Genomic DNA, 14,399 nt, shown 5'->3' with positions numbered 1-14,399 from the left:
AAGCAGTGGAAGATGGCCCAAGTCCTTGGGCCCGTGCATCTATGTGGGAGACCTGGAAGAAGCTCCTGGCTCCTGCTTCGGATCGGTACAGCTCTGGCTGTTGCAGTCATCTGGGGAGTGAACCAGCAGATAGAAGACCTCTCTGTCTCTACCTCTCTCTGTAACTCTTTCAAATAAATAAAATAAATCTTTAAAAAAAAAAAAAAGAATCATAGAAGCTTAGACCTGGAAAAGCCTTTGAGATCCCTGATCTGACTCCTTCACATTACAAAGACTGGTGACTGAATTGCCCAACAACACAGAACCAGGACACGTCAAATCATTTAGTTCCTGGAACGATTCCCACTCCCTGCCCCAGATGAAGGCTTCAAGGGGGCTGACAAAGGGAGTTGGCTCAGCTCTGTTGCACCTGCTGTTCCCATGGAGCCAGCTCTGCCCATGGTCCTGGCAGATTGACCAAACTCTCCTCAAAATAAGAGTCCTCCATTGATCTGTGTACATGCACACCAGCAACTGTGAGTTAAAGGTGCCATAGAAAAAAGGAAGTCTGTGCGGCCAACCAGCCCACAATTACATAAGCACAGCTTCATGGTTTCATGTTACTCCTCTGTGTTGGCGAGACTTGCCTCCAGCGTGCCTCCCTGGCTGGCCATCTACCTAAGCTGACTCATCTCGTAACTTCAGCCCGGAATCCCTGCTCCTCTCCTCTGATTGTCCCTCACTCCTCATGCCCAAGCACAAACTATTTCTCTCTGTGTGTGTCTCTCTGTGTCTCTCCGTCTCTCTCTGGACCTCACTTTTTAGGGACAGAACCTTTTTCCGGAGCTCCTGTTTCCCAACCACTCCTTTCAAAACCCCAGGAATGCCCCTGTGAAAGGAATGTAAACGGAGTCACCTATGTCAGCCCTAACAAAAATAAACATAGCCAGGCCGTTATGAAAAAAGGTTCTTAGGCATGGCTGCTTGATGGTAATGACCACAAAAGACTCTGACAAAACCACAACATGACGCAGAGGCCACCACAATCTTATACAAAAAGTCCCTCTACAAGGACACCTGCCCAGCGATGGCTTGTCCAACCTCGGTCTGACACCATTCTGGTTATCAATCACCGCGGCCAGTGCTTTTTGTTTCAAAATAGCTGATGTCATCCTCTTGGTTTTGTAACTAAAAAACCTCTTTGAAAACGCCGATAGTTGGCTATGGCATGCAAATTCCCACTGCAATGCTTTGCTATTTTCAAATAAACATTATTCTTTTTTTTTTTAATAAACATTATTCTTTAGAGAAACCAATGAGCCAGGAGAGTGAGTCCCCAGTTCTGTGACAGTCTTCTTGGGCCAGCACATTTAAGAAGTGATTTTCTGGGGCTGGCGCTGTGGCATAGTGGGTAAAAGCTGCCACCTGCAGTGCCGGCATTCCATATGGGCGCCAGTTCGAGTCCCAGCTGCTCCACTTCTGATCCAGCTCTCTGCCATGGCCTGGGAAAGCAGTAGAAGACGGCCCAAGTCCTTGGGCCCCTGCACCCATGTGGGAGACCCAGAAAAAGCACCTGGCTCCTGGCTTTGGATTAGCGCAGTTCCAGCCATTGTAGCCAACTGGAGAGTGAACCAGTGGATGGAAGACCTCTCTCTCTGCCTCTCCTTTTTGTAACTCTGCCTTTCAAATAAATAAATAAATCTTTTTAAAAAAATCATGACTTTAGAAGGTAACCATACTTTACTGGATCAGAGACATCAGCTATGGTGAAACACACGATGTGACATGAAGAAAGAAAGTTAAACAATGGCTTCCCATTGATTGACTACAACAGATGTGACTATTTAGCCGACGTGTACCTGGAATTATGATTTTCAACAGCACAAGTAAATCATGTTCGTTTATTCACAGGGTAATCCTGAGGGCTAAGGGTTAGAGAATCAGCAGCAATCACTCCACTTCAGTGCTGATTTCCATTTACCAATCACTGCTAAGTACTGAGTACTAAGTACACCTTACAGATGCCAGTTAGGGGGCCTGCCTTGCCATTCCTGACCTTCGTTCCCATTGGTTCACCCTCCAATGGCCGCCGCGGTAGGCGCGCTGCGGCCGGCGCACCGCGTTGATCCGATGGCAGGAGCCAGGTGCTTCTCCTGGTCTCCCATGGGGTGCAGGGCCCAAGCACTTGGGCCATCCTCCACTGCACTCCCGGGCCATAGCAGAGAGCTGGCCTGGAAGAGGGGCAACCGGGACAGGATCGGTGCCCCGACCGGGACTAGAACCCAGTGTGCCGGCGCCGCAAGGCGGAGGATTAGCCTAGTGAGCCACGGCGCCGGCCCCCTTTTTCTTTTTTAAATATTTATTTATTTGAAGGTCAGAGCTACAGAGAGAGAGGGAGAGACAGAGAGAGAGAGAGAGAGAGAAATCTTCTATCAGCTGGCTCACTACCCAGATGAACACAACAGCCAGGCCAAAGCCAGGAAACAGGAGTTTCCTCCTGATCTCCTAAGTGGGTGCAGTGGCCCAAGCACTTGGGCCATCCTCCACTGCTTTCCCAGGCACACCAGCAGGGAGCTGGATCAGAAGTGGAGCAACCTAGCCACAAACAGGTGCCCAAAAGGGATTCTGGCATCACAGGTGGCAGCTTGACCCACTATGCCACAGTGCCAGCCCCTCCTTCCCTTTTTTAGTGTTACCACTCATTGACCACTCGCCATGCACAGTCCCAAGTGCTGGGCATGCATGATCTCATGTGACTGCGATACACGGACAGATTTAGAAACCATTAACAGGAGATTTCTTTAAAAACCAGAAGTAGCCCTGCCATAGGATCCAGCAATCCTACTACTGGGTATATGCCCAAAAGACATGAACATTTTGTATCAAAGAGATACCTGCACCAGCATGTTTATAGCAGCACTGTTCACAATAGCCAAAATATGGAACTAAGAAGGTGTCTGTGGTATATATACATGATGTGTGTGTGTGTGTACACAAATGTATACACAATGGAATATTATTCAGCTATAAAAAAGAATGAAATTCTACCATCTGCATCAAAATGGATACAACTGGAGGACATCATGTTTAGTGAAATAAGCCAGACACAGAAAGACAAATACCACATGTATTGTAGGAGCTAAAATTTAAAAAGAAAAAAAAAAAAACCCTATGTGTATCAGTACTGCTGCAAACATGGTTTTGTCAAACTTGGTTTTATATCTTTGTCAAGTCAATGGCTAAGAATGATATACTACTATAGTTTTAATGATCTGTGATTATTTTAAAATATACTGTTCATTAGTGAAACAGTCACCTTGTCATTTGATTATTGTGTATAACCCTTGTCTATATTCCTGCTGAACTAGGATCTTCTTAGTTTTTACTCATTGAACTATTTATTTAGTGGAACAGTAAGTCTTTGGCTATAACACAAATTTAAAATATACTATCTCAAAAAAATAGAAGAGAAAAATCAAGAGAGGGAGAGAAGAAGGGAAGTATTATATTCTTAGAATTGTATCTGAACTACACTGAAGCTGTTCTCTTTGTTTTATATTATATTAACATGAGAATTGGTGAGAATTGTGTTGTAATTATCATGCATTTGCTATAGAATGAGTCTAAGTATTCACAAATTCCTTAAAAATATAGAAGTCATTAACATCACCTCATGAGCTCTAGTTGGAGGGAAAAGAGTCAATGTCAACCTCATCAAGGAAGCAGTGACTTGGGCACAAAAGAAGAATGAGGCCATGGTTCGAATAATCCAGTCTTGAGACATGCACGGGAAATCAACACCCACAGGAAACCCCACATAAACCACGCAACCCTGCGTGCTCTGGGTGTGCCTACGCCTTCTCATTCATCAAACCCCAGCCCAGATCCAGTCTGGGGCACTATCAGAAGAAAAAAAAAATGTCATCTCTGGTTACAAAGTGACGTGTTCCCAAATCTCACTCAAAATGCACCTAGAGGTGATTGTGCCCCACACTTCCTCCACCCCGTGTGGGCTTCTCCAAAGACCCAGAGATTGGAAGTTTAGGTCTTACCCTAATAAATGAGCCATAAAACTGTAACACAAAGAGACATAATTCCATCCTGATTTCAGTTAGTAGAAGAGAAAACAGCTATCTGAAAAAATGAAATGATCTGTCTTGAATGTAGAGTTTCTGTCATGGGGAGTGGGGAGAAGAAAGAGGAGAGCTGGGTAAAACTGAGTCTGTGTGGCATTTGGCAGGCTTGTGCTAAAATAATGCACCCCTCACATCCTGCAATGCTTTAATAAGCTCTAAAGGGCCTACCCCAAGCTTGTCTTGAACTTTGGGATCAGAGCTGCCCTAACACTAGCTTTTAGGAGAGCACCAAAGTCCAAAACATGAGAATACAAAAAGCACTCACACAGATCTGAGGGGAGCCATCTCGGCAGTGCCTCTGCCCTCCAAGGTGTCAGAGGGGATCCCCATGAGGGACCCAGCACAGAAATGAGCACCTGCCCAGTGTTCTTGGCCTCCTCAAGGATAAGACAGAAATAACTTTATGGTCTCACTTAAAGGTGGAATCTCAACAAACTGAAATCATAGAAGCAGGGACTAGAATGGTGGCTGCCAGGGGTCGGGCAGAAGGAGGAGCAGGTGGGAGACATGAGTTACAGGGTACAAAGTTTCACGCAGAGGGCAGGGGTGGGCAGTACTGTAGCTCAGTAGGCTAAGCCTCCACCTGCAGTGCCGGCACCCCATATGAGCACCAGTTCTAGTCCCAGCTGCTCCACTTTCGATCCAGCTCTCTGCTAATGCCCTGTGAAAGCAGTAGAAGATGGCCTAAGTGCTTGGGCCCCCAGCAGCCATGTGACAGACACAGAAGAAGCTCCTGGCTCCTGGCTTCGAATCGGCCCAGCTCCAACCGTTTTGGCCATTTGGGAAGTGAACCAGCAGATGGAAGATCTCTCTGTGTCTGTAACTCTACTCTTCAAATAAAAAGTTTCATGCAGGATGAGTAAGTTCTGGAAGTCTATTGCACAGCACGGTAACCATGGTTGATAATCTACTGTATACTTAAAAATTGCCAAGAGATTAGATCTTAAGTGCTCTCACCACAAAAAATAAGTACATCAGGTGACAGATATGGTAATTAGCTTGATTTTATCATTTCCCAATGTATACACATATCAAAACATCATGTTGTACACTGTTAATCTATCCAATTTTTATTTACCAAAGTATTAACTTATGAAATAGATATGACTCTGAGAATAACCCAAGGAATTATGAAGATGCCGGCTTTTAAACTCCATCCCAAAATAGTTGGTCAAAGGACAAATGTAGGGCGTGGCAGGGTTTCCTGGTAAGTTCTCTCTGGGCTGTGTGTTTCACTACAGTGACAATCCTCACTCGCTGGCTTCTCTTCCTCCAAGCACCTCCCAGCTGTCACTCCTGTCCCATTGTGTGTAGGCTTCATTAACTTCATCTGTCAGCAGTCAGCTTCCTTGTAGCTTAAGCCCAAAGAACTACATAGTGCAGTCAGTTTGTTCAACCAGTCACTTCAGCAAGAACTCTGCGTCAGTAGGGTCATTGGCCTGAATTGATAAACCAGCAAGAGCTCTGTGCTGGTCTGATGGGAGGAATCTCCTGGTTTCTCTTCCATCCACGCACAAGTCTTTGGATTGGGATACTTCTAACCACAAACCCTGTGTCATGGAAAATGCCTCTCAAATACACAAAATATATTAGTAATAGTAATAGAAAATAGAGTTCTTCCTCCATCCATTCAGCGAGCTTTTATTGAGCACTTCCCATGTATCAGGCACTGAGTTAAGCCCCAGAGATAGGACAGACAAAAGTCTCTTTTTCTGTAGGAGAGAACTTTAAAAAGTTCATGAAGAGGGTAGGTGCATATCCTAATGGTTAAGATATTGTTGAAGGTGTGCATGTTCCATATCAGCACCTGGGTTCAATATCCAGCTCTAGCTCTTGACTCCAGCTTTCTACTAATGCAGACTCTGGGAGGCAGTCCTGATGGTTCAAGTCATTGGATTCCTGCCACTCACATGGGAGACCTAGATGGAGTTCCCAGCTCCCAGTTTCAGCACAGCTCAATCCCAAATGTTCCAGACATTTGAGAAGTGAACCAGAGAATGGGAATTAAGTTCTCTCTCTCTCTCTCTCTCTCTCTCTCTCCCTCTTTCCCCCATGCCCTCTCCCTCTCTCTTTCAATAAAAATAAACAAATTCTAAATGTTTTTAAAATTCATAGAAGTGAAATTAAAAGATAAGATTATGGCCGGCGCTGCAGCTCAATGGGCTAATCCTCCGCCTTGCTAGTTCTAGTCCCGGTTGGGGCGCCGGATTCTGTCCCAGTTGCCCCTCTTCCAGGCCAGCTCTCTGCTATGGCCCAGGAAGGCAGTGGAGGATGGCCCAAGTGCTTGGGCCCTGCACCCGCATGGGAGACCAGGAGAAGCACCTGGCTCCTGCCATCGGATCAGCGCGGTGCGCCGGCCGCAGTGTGCCAGCCACGGCGGCCATTGGAGGGTGAACCAACAGCAAAAAGGAAGACCTTTCTCTCTCTCTCTCTCTCACTGTCCACTCTGCCTGTCAAAAAAAAAAAAAAAGATAAGATAAGATTATGATGGTGCAGAAAGTTTTGAAATCTACGCAGTTTCTCATAAGGCACATCTCCTTTGAACTTTTCGAAGATGCCTTGTATGTGTGGATTTCAAAATTTTTTGCACCAAAACAAACTTATTCCAAAACAATTCCATTTTTGCATCAACTTTTTGAAGTCCCTCATAGGAAAGAGGGCGCCAAGGAGCTACCATTTATTGAGCTTCCCCTCCATAAGACATCTCCACTTTTCTTAAGACTCCTGAAAGGTGAATATTATCATCCCCAATTTGTAGATGCGGATTTAGAAGTCTAGGTTTGCCCCAGATTGTGTGTCTGTGTGTGCTTTTCGTATCTTCACACTGCTTGCCTTGTGCAGCCTTTTCCCCTAGTCATACCTTGAAGGACCCAAAGCAGTATTTATGCAAAGGCTATTCTCTTCTCACAAGAGATTAAGGGTGCCCGGGAGACCTGGTGAGCACCAGACTTGGAAGGAGGAATCGGCATCACCCCAAAGTCCCAGAAAATATAGCTTCCTGCAGGAAATGTCAAAGTTAAGCAAATCGCATTTCAGGGAAAACTTACCGGCCACCACACCATACTCCGACCCGCCAGGAAGAAGCCTCCGACAGTCCCCCGGTTGGTGGAAAGCATAGCCTGAGGAAGAAAGGGTCAGAGATGTCACAGAAAGCCAGGAGAGTGACCTTGCTCGCCTAAAGGGCATAGCGCCCCACACGCTGTCATTCTCCCACCCACTGCACATTCTGAAACACTTGGACATTCCTTGTTGCCCTGGAGCCTCAACACACTCCGATGCAGGAGGCAGGGACCTGCGCTCGACTCACAAGGAAGCCGAGGCTCAGAAGGTGTGAGTGGCCCCAGTGCCAGCTCTGTAGATTGCTCACAGCGCGCCTTCAGGTGAGTCACTCCACCTCCATCTGTTTGCTCTTCCGTTAAACTGGAGGAAACAATGTTTTTGTGCTTTTCTTGCAAGCATTTGGAGGTGTCTAATGAAATATCATATTTGAAAATGTACCATGTGGTGTGTGAATTGTACAAGGGGCCTTCAAAAGTTTCATGAGAAAAACCTCATATCTTAATAAAGTTGTTAAATCCCCCCCCCAAAAAAAAAAAAAACATTTAAAATGCTATATAAGAATGCAAGGGGCCGGTGCTGCACCCCAGGTTCTAGTCCCAGTTGGGGCGCCAGATTCTGTCCCGGTTGCTCCTCTTCCAGTCCAGCTCTCTGCTGTGGCCTGGGAAGGCAGTGGAGGATGGCCCAAGTACTTGGGCCCTGCACCTGCATGGGAGACCAGGAGAAACACCTGGCTCCTGGCTTCGGATCAGCGCAGTGCACCGGCCATTGGAGGGTGAACCAACGGAAAAGGAAGACCTTCCTCTCTGTCTCTCTCTCTCACTGTCCACTCTGCCTGTCAAAAAAAAAAAAAAAAAGAATGCAAGGCATCCCCCCTCAATGATTTTGAGCACTCTGTTCAAGAACAGGCTATCCGTGCCCGTCTTGTTTATCAGTGGACTCTCGCGGTCACAAATATAAGGTCCCAATAATTGTTGTTGGATGAAAATGTAGTGAGGGGAAGGGTACTGTTGGTTGTTGTTTGTTTGTTTGTTTGTTTGTTTTCCTGTTCTTTTATGCCAAACTGATCCCTTTTCCCCCCTGGCTTCCACTACATTGTACTTATATCAAAATACATTTGGCATTAAATTCTAATCATTTCTGAACTTTTCAGTGATTTCCAGGAAGAGCATGAGCTCCTTGAGAGCAAGTACTATGACAATAGAGATGGAGTTGGAGATGAAGAGAGATAGAGATAGGGAGAGAGAGAGGGAGGGGGAGGGGGAAGGGGAGGGGGAGGGAGAAGGAGAAGGAGAGGAGAGGGGGAGGGGGAGGGAGAGAGAGTTAGAGCTAGGGCTAGGGCTAGGAACAAGGACAGGGACAGAGATAGAAATAGAGACAGAGATAAGGAGTTTGAGATCGATTCCTCCATCTGCAGGGCTCTCAACACACGCTATGTGAAGCACTCAACAAATGTTCATTGGTGTGGCATTGTGGCACAGTGGGTTAAGCCAGCACTTGGGATGCCCATAGCCCACATCAGAGTGCCAGTTCAAGTCCCAGCTACTTCACCTCTGATTCTGCTGCCTGCTAATGCATCTGGGAAGGCAGCAGTTGACAGCCCAAGGACTTGAATCCCTGCCAACTCATGTAGGAGACCCAGATGGAGCTCTGGGATCCTGGCTTCAGCCTGGCCCAGCCACGACTGTTGGGGCCATCTGGGGAGTGAACCAGCAGATGGAAGATCTATCTATCCCTATCTCTATTTCTCTCTGTTTCTCCTTCTTTGTCATTTTGCCTTTCAAAAGAAAAAAAAAACTTCAAAAAATGTTTATTGTTTAAAATTTCAAGTCTCCTACATCAAAAGGTAACATTTATAGCAGCTCATTTTCTGCTTTCTAGATTATAAATCAGGGGCAGTGATTTTTCCCCCCCTCAGGGCCATTTGGATATTTACAACATTATTTGCAGATCTTACAAAATTATCAACTTAAAAATTAGTCTGCTATATATTTATTGAATTTTGAGTTCTACCTGCAGTTGTCTTGGCAGGGCCAGACCAAATGATTTCACAAACGGCCCCTTTTAAATTCATGCTAATGTTACGTAAAAGACCAGACATCCAAACTCAGTTCAGGGCTTCCTGTCCGAGGACACAGAGAGGAGCTTGCTGGAATCATATCACTTTTCTGTATGACATCCCCAGTGTGGTCTTTCCATCAGAAAAGCAGCCTTTCAGCAAAGCTCAGAGAGGGAACGGAGTCAGAGGAAAGAGAGGGAGCTCTCCAACCAAGAAACATCAGGAGGTGCAGGTGCAACAGCACCCCGTGTGGAGGAGGAGCAGAGGGTGAACAGTGTAACCATGAACTTGGATGAAGCACGCTGAGGGTCGTGTGCAAGCAGTGGGCCAGCGTGCAGGCTCTCACATGCCAGGCTAAAAAGTGTGAGGTTACTTCCAAAAGTTCAGCAAAGACAGAATGAAAGGTACGTGTATTGGGGTGCAAGACCCTTTGAAATTCCTAATGGGAATTTTCTGAGAACTTTTTACAGGCCCTTCATAGGGGCTTCACAACACAGGCAGTTAGGGAGTCGCTGAAGATTTAGGAGAAAGGGGACACATATGTGAGGACCGGTCCTTCTCATCCGTCCCTTGCAAGTTCTCCCTGAGCTCTCAGCAGATCCCTGGTGCAGCTCAGGCCCAGGCCCTCCTCTGGAGTGTGGTGGAAATACTGCCTCTGTCCCTCTTCCTCTCTCTATAATTTCGGGTCTCCTCTTAGAGCCGACTCTGAGAGTGACTCAACCCTGTGGAGCTGTCTGTATTTTGACAGCTTCACTGAGTCAGTGAAAGGAATCACCCTTGGATGATGACATTCCGGGGGCGGGTCTTTGGCATAGTAGTTAAGCTGCCGGTTGGGACATCCCATACCAGAGTCCCTGGGTTCAAGTCCTGGCTCCACTCCCCTTTCTCTGCTTGAGGGGGACTGCGGAACAGATTAATGAATTATTCCAGCAAGAATAAAATCAGATAATCCTCCAAGAAACTAACTGGGCTGTGCTAAAAGAAAATGGAAATAAATAGTGAAGAAGCAGAAAAAGCAAAGCCCGAATATGGGAATACTTCAAAAAGTTCATTTTAAAAAAATGAATTAGAAGATAATTTTATTTCGGTGCAAAAAAATTTTGAAATCCATGCATGCAGGGGTCTTCCAAAGTCCACTGGGAAATGCCTATTAAGAGAAGATGACACCTAGATCTCAAATTTCTTTTGTGCCAAAATGAACTTCCCTGTTCACCTCATTTTTCTGCTCGCTCTTTGGAGTGCTCTCATATGGTTGGATAAGGAAGACTCGGGAGAGCATAAAACAGAATGGAATAGTGCTATAAGAGACGAGGTGGTGACAGGGGCTGCCGGCTGCAGGTGTATTTTGTAAGGTGAAAAAGCACAGTAAGAGGTCTGAACCATTCTACCTTGTGCAGCTCAGAGACTACGCAGGACTCAGAATGTCCATCTCTGAGCCAATCTACCCCAGATACCTCGATAGCAAAAAGAGGAAAGTTAACTGGAAGAAATCCAGCCGCTAACCAATCAGGGTCTAGAGGCTCTGAGTAATGGGGGAAGATTAAACATGGACAAATACTAGCAGGTTCATTAAGCAGCATTTAACGGGACCAGTGATACTGATTCAGATACTTCAGAAGTGTAAACACCATAAAAAAAAAAAAAAAAAAAGAGGAAGAACAGACAGCAGCAGGCCTGGCAGGGCTAAAACAAGTCTTTAAGAGAGCTGAGATTATGAGTGTCTGGGAAACAGGCAGTGTAGCATGGTGAGCAGAAGAAGGAGTCCCATCTTGGCTCCAGCAGGTGCGATGAGCCAGGGTGGGGTAGGAGGAGCAAGGCAGACACAGGGCTGAGCACCCGGGACCAGAGACCTGAGTTCCAGGAACAATTCTGTCACAGCCTTATGCAAATCACAGCCCTGTGAGGCTTTGATTTCCTCTTCTGCAAGTGGGATTGGCCGTCCTGTTCTCCCTGTCTTGCGACTTTTGTCAGAGAGGCACTGCCCGGCTGCCCCTTTGGCTGCCTTTTGCTTACAAGGACGAAAATCATTCAAAGGTATGGATGGCACCCTGGAGGGCAAGCGATGGTTGCCATTTTTTTTTTAACTCCTAGAGCTGGTAAAGAGCTTTCAGATTCATCTCAGTGGATCTTCACAACCACCTTGGGGAGCCCTAATAGGTAAGATCGTGCCTAGTTTACCCTCAGTGAAAACCGAGGTTGAGAAAAGTTACCCAAGGTGCAAGGCTTGAAGCTTATGGAAGCCGACACTCTAGGTGAGGATCCCAGCTCCCGGCTGGATGCTTTCCATATGACAGCTGCGGAGTCCTTCACACCTGGTTCTACCACTCCTCTTTTACCCCCCTGAAACAGCTGCCCGTCCATGGAAGGGTTAATGCCTACCGTCTTCTCCCCTAAGTCAGTAGAATTGGACACACCACCTCCTGGCAGCCTCCTGCCCATTGAAATGGCTGGAATACATGCACGCTTCTAAAACAACTCCTCTTCTCTTCAATGGGTGTGCCAGAGTCTGTCACAAGTGAGCTTGCCAACTTCCAGGCTGCCGAGAACAAGTTTCTCTGGTTTGGTGTGTCCCAAATCCCAAAGGGAAGGCACACGCACTGCCCTCTCCCAGGCACGGGGCCACCCTCTGCTCTTCCCTTCATCCTGCTCCAGCCACTTCTCCCATCCCTAGCTCCTCCAGCCCCTGGGATCCCTGCACAGGCACAACACACACACACCTTACACACACAGCCCGGTTTGCCTTTCCCGGGAGGGCTGGGTGGACGGGTCAGCTATCCCCTCCCCGTGGGCAGGCGAGCACCTGCCACACAGCAACCATTCTGAAGTTTCTCTCCTGGGAGGGAAACAGGATGGCAAAGATCTCAAACACTAGTCTCACCTTTGGATTCTTCTCCCAAGCCGAGGGTCAGACCCTGGAGCTCCTAGTTGTCCCCCTTACACCCTGGCACAGCCTCCCTTCTCTGCCCAGGGGCCTGGCATCCCCTCCTGGGCTTCCCGGCACTGTCCCGTCGCCTTGTCCTCCAAGTGTGCCTCTGAACTCAGCTTCCCTGTCTTTCCCACTCCCCTGCACAGCCAGCCCCCTCAGCAGCTCCTCCGTGCACACCCCGAATCCCACCCAGGGGGCCTTGGCGCGCGTCCGGGGACCCCCACATACCCACAGCCCGACGGCCATCACCACCAAGAAGTAGATGACGATGACGGAGATGTCGGCCGCATTGCGGATGCGCTCGTAGGACTCCAGGGGAGCCGCGGTGGAGGTGGTCAGGGGGCTCCAGGTGCTGCTGTCCATGGCGGCGTGGCGGCGGCGACGACAACGCGTCCCTGTCGCCCGCCCGGGGGCCACTCGCTCCTTATACGGCCTCCGGGTTAATGATCAGCCCCGGAGGAGGGGACCCGCCACGTCGGGGCAGCTGGGCAGCAGCGCGGAGGGGCCCCTGCCCTGCGCTGCGCTGAGCTGAGCTGGTGCGCTGTGCTGTCGGGGCTCGGCAGGGAATGAGAAGCCACAGGCCAGGAGGCTGCAGGCACCGCAGGTACCGGGGCTGTCCCGCGGGCGGGCGGGCGGGCGGGAAGGGGCCGGCCAGGGGGTGGTGCCCTCCTGGTTACAAAGGCCCCGCTGTGCTCCCCGCAGCTGGCACCTGTTCCCCCCACCGCCCAACCTGCCTTGGGGCCGCACCTGAGGCGAGGCGGGAGTGGCTCCGTGCAGGGATCAGGACGCAAAGAGGCTGCGGGGCCACCTGCCACCTGCCCTTGGACCAGTCCCAGGCCCTCTGTGGACCTGGCTTCTCCATGTGTAAAATGGGTGTATGGCTTTTCTGAGAAACCAGCCAAGTTCTTGGTGTCCCTGTGGAACATTCCTCGGAGGAGTAGATGTTACTGGGGAAAAAAAACTGGCACAATCATAATCTCTTAGGCACTGTGCCCTGCCAGCCAGCCACCCACCCACTGGCTCCTGCACAACCTGCAGCTCCAAGGGGCACTGGTACCCACCCACCCACCCCCTCACTGTACGGAGGAAGAAACTGAGACAGAAGGGAGTCATTTCCTGGCCCTGTGTCTCACCAAATACTGTGATTTGGGGCCTTTCCAACGTACGCAGAAAGGAAACGAACAGAGAGTCCCTTGCAAAAATTCATCAGGGGCTGTCGTCTGGCTCGGCCGGTTAAGCCTCAGCCTGCATCCCATATGTTCCGGTCCCTTCCCGTCCTGGCTGCTCCCCTTCCGAACCAGCTCCCTGCTGACGTACCTGGGAAGGCAGCGGAAGATGGCCCAAGTGCTTGGGCACCTGCCACACACATGAGAGACCCAAATGGAGCTCCAGGCTCCTTGCTTCAGCCCCGGCCAGCGTAGCCATCTGGGGAGTGAACCAACAAGTGAAAGATTGTCGCTCTCTCGCTCTCTCTTTCCCTCTCTCCCTCTCCCTCTCTCTTTCCCTCTCCCTCCCCCTCCCCCTCTCCTTCTCTCTCTGTAACTCTACCTTTCAAACAAATAAACAAAACTTATTTTTAAAAGTTGACACACTGCTATATTAAAAAAAAAGAAAGAAAAAGAAAGAGCTTATCAAATGAGGATCCTTCCTGAGGGTTCAGCCTACCTATCTAGAAGCAAAAGCTTCAGCCACAAGCCAGGGCTGGGAATGGGGATGGCTGAGCCAGCAGGGATGACTTGTCCAAGGTCACACAGCAAGCCAGCAGCCCAGGCAAGCCTCCTGCAGAGGAAGGGGGTGGGGTGGGGGGATGTTCTTGGGCACTAGCCTTGGAGAGTGCAGAACAGCCAAACATGGCTTTCCATGGCTTTCCCATGGAAAGCAGTGGAAGATGGCCCCTGTCACCCATGTGGGAGACCCAGATGGAGTTCCAGGATCTTGGCTTCAGCCTGGCCCAGTCCTGGCTGTTGCAGCCATTTGGGGAGTGAACCAGCAGATGGAAGACCTCTCTCTCTCTCTCTCTCCCCTCTGCCCTTCAATAAATGAATCTTTTTAAAAATATACATACACTGGGGCCAGAGCCACCGCCTGCAGTGCCAGCATCCCATATGGGCGCCGGTTCAAGTCTTGGCTGCTCCACTTCTGACCCAGCTCCCTGCTATGGCCTGGGAAAGCAGTAGAAGATGGCCCAAGTCCTTGAGCCCCTGAACCCACGTGGGAGACCCAGAAGAAGCTTCTGGCTCCT

At 48.9% G+C, this 14,399-nt stretch overlaps 1 protein-coding gene across 1 annotated transcript in view; it reads right to left on the bottom strand.

Annotated features, from left to right (window-relative positions):
* SLC5A1 (solute carrier family 5 member 1) overlaps window positions 1-12,546 on the bottom strand; it is a 75,529-nt gene extending 62,983 nt beyond the window's left edge. The window contains exons 1-2 of the mRNA XM_062181967.1: window positions 12,386-12,546; window positions 7,163-7,234 (exon numbers count right to left, since the gene is read on the bottom strand). Of these exons, the coding sequence (XP_062037951.1) occupies window positions 7,163-7,234; window positions 12,386-12,520 (207 nt within the window). The 5' untranslated portion in view covers window positions 12,521-12,546. The remainder of the gene's footprint in view (window positions 1-7,162; window positions 7,235-12,385) is intronic.
* Between the last annotated feature and the right edge of the window lie 1,853 nt (window positions 12,547-14,399).

The sequence above is a fragment of the Lepus europaeus genome, chromosome 23 (genome assembly GCF_033115175.1).
Source record: "Lepus europaeus isolate LE1 chromosome 23, mLepTim1.pri, whole genome shotgun sequence".
NCBI lineage: Eukaryota > Metazoa > Chordata > Mammalia > Lagomorpha > Leporidae > Lepus > Lepus europaeus.
The sequence above is the reverse complement of the archived record's forward strand: the minus strand, read 5'-3'. Positions and strand labels throughout refer to the sequence as shown.